This window comes from Saprolegnia diclina (assembly GCF_000281045.1).
Source record: "Saprolegnia diclina VS20 unplaced genomic scaffold supercont1.69, whole genome shotgun sequence".
Classification (NCBI taxonomy): domain Eukaryota; phylum Oomycota; class Saprolegniomycetes; order Saprolegniales; family Saprolegniaceae; genus Saprolegnia; species Saprolegnia diclina.
Window position 1 is genome coordinate 32,655 of NW_008246136.1, and position 2,165 is coordinate 34,819.

Genomic DNA, 2,165 nt, shown 5'->3' on the forward strand with positions numbered 1-2,165 from the left:
TAGAATTTTCTGGTTACTATAAAAGTAGTTTACGAGAGGAACGGGTAGTCGGTGTAGCCCTTGGGGCCCGGCGTGTAGAACGTCGCCGAATCCGGCGTGTTGAGGGCCGCGCCCTTCTCGAAGCGCGTGACCAAGTCGGGGTTGGCCAAGAACGAGGTGCCAAAAGCAACGGCGTCAATGGCACCGGACGCAATCGCTTGGTCGCCCTCTTCCTTGGTGTAGCCCATGTTGGCGACGATCGGGCCCTTGAAATGCTCGCGCACGATCGGGATGACGTCGCCCTTTTGCGCCTGGAAGAAATCGGCGCGCATGATGTGCAGGTACGCGAGCGAAAAGTCGCTGAGCTTCTTGGCAAAGTACTCGAGGAGCGCGGGCGGGTTCGAGTCGATCATCGAGTTGTAGCTGTTGAGCGGCGAGAGGCGGATACCGACGCGGTCCGCGCCGATTGCACCGACGACGGCGGCGACGACCTCGAGGCCAAAGCGCGCCCGGTTCTCGATCGAGCCGCCGTACGCGTCCGTGCGCTTGTTGCTGCCATCCTTGAGGAACTGGTCGATGAGGTACCCGTTGGCGCCGTGGACTTCGACGCCGTCAAAGCCCGCGACCTCGACCGCGTTCTTGGCCGCCGTCGCGTACAGCTGCACGAGGTGCGGGATCTCGTCGAGCGTGATCTCGCGCGGCACCGTGTACGGCACCTTGCCGTTGGGGCCGTGGACGTCGCCTTCGATCGCGATCGCGGACGGCGCAATCGTCTCGGCGCCGTCGTTCAAATCCGGGTGCGCGGCACGGCCGGCGTGCCAGATCTGGCAAAAGATCTTGGAGCCCTTGGCGTGGACCGCATCCGTGATCTTCTTCCACTCGGCGAGCTGGTCGGGCGAGTAGAGACCCGGCTCCGAGTAAAACGCCGACGTGAGCGGCGCAATCATCGTGCACTCGGTGATGAGGAGGCCGGCGCCCGCGCGCTGCGTGTAGTACTCCTTCATGAGGTCGTTGGGCACGTGCGTGCCCGGCGACGACCGGCAGCGCGTGAGCGGCGCGAGGAGCACGCGGTTGGCGAGCTCGACGCGGCCGAGCTTGATGGGCGAGAGGAGGTGGTGAGCCATGGTAGTGGTTGGTGGTGTTGGTGTTGCAGAGGCAGTTGTAAAATGAGCGGTCGAGAGCTGGCCGTTGGCGCCGACGCCGAAGTCGGGAACGTACAAAACATCCGTGGCGGAAACTTCCATATCACGTGGCTTTCACGTGTGCAACGCGTGGGATTTGAATCCCACCGATGCGAGACCGCCGTGTCATTGTGTGCCGGCAGTGCACCAGCGAGAGATGACGCATGTATCCTAGGGTGTCAAAAGGTAGTATGTATATCGACGCAAACAAGGGCGACGATGCGAGGAGCGAGTGGTGTGAGGCCATGCATACTGGTTGCGTGGGCACAGACTTTCCCACCACTTTGCACTTGTTTCCCACCACTTTGCAGTTATTTCCCACGTGTTTCCCACGACGATCGGGCGATGATTTGGGTTTCACACGGCGTTGGATACGTGGCACCACAGAAGCAACTTCTGTGGCACCTCGCGACTTCGGCGCGCCAACCGACAAAAAACCGCTGCGAGTCGTTGGGATCAACGGCGCTGGTTCTCTTATTCATATATATATATATATATATATATATATATGAATATGTTCCGCTCTTATTTGTAAGCTAATTAGCTGTTGATCGACAGGGCAGAGGAATGCTTTCGTCCTCGGGTGTGGGAATTATGGAATATTTTCGCTGAGGTGGCCACCATTTGTGCGAGTTTGGACGAGCACGAGGCGTCCTGATTTCCTTGGTTAGAATATCGAAGCACATTTGTGACCAGTCAGTGGCGCACGACGAAGCCCCCTGATGTGCAGTTTGCGATTCACAAGCATGGGATAGCCCATGCCATCGAATCTGAAGCAAGAGTTGTTTCATTCGCACAAGCTTTGTGATGAAAATACGGCAAAGACGTTTCCCCGAGGCTTGACAGCAAAGAGTGTCAAATTTGTGCCATATTTTACTGTGGTCTGTCCGGCCAAACACTCCACATTGGCAGATTGATGAAAACGTCTGGGATTTATCTTCTTGGCTCCAGCCCGACGTATTACCCCTTGCAATGACAAACGATCAGTTGCACCATTATGCAATA

General features: G+C 57.4%; 1 protein-coding gene across 1 annotated transcript; it reads right to left on the reverse strand.

Moving 5' to 3' along the window:
* On the reverse strand, positions 1–1,223 carry SDRG_14212 (hypothetical protein; the record flags this gene model as incomplete). Its single annotated transcript, XM_008620324.1, has 1 exon — positions 1–1,223. One exon carries the CDS (start codon positions 1,221–1,223, stop codon positions 30–32), a length of 1,194 nt encoding a protein of 397 aa, XP_008618546.1. The 3' UTR covers positions 1–29.
* Positions 1,224–2,165: the final 942 nt, after the last annotated feature.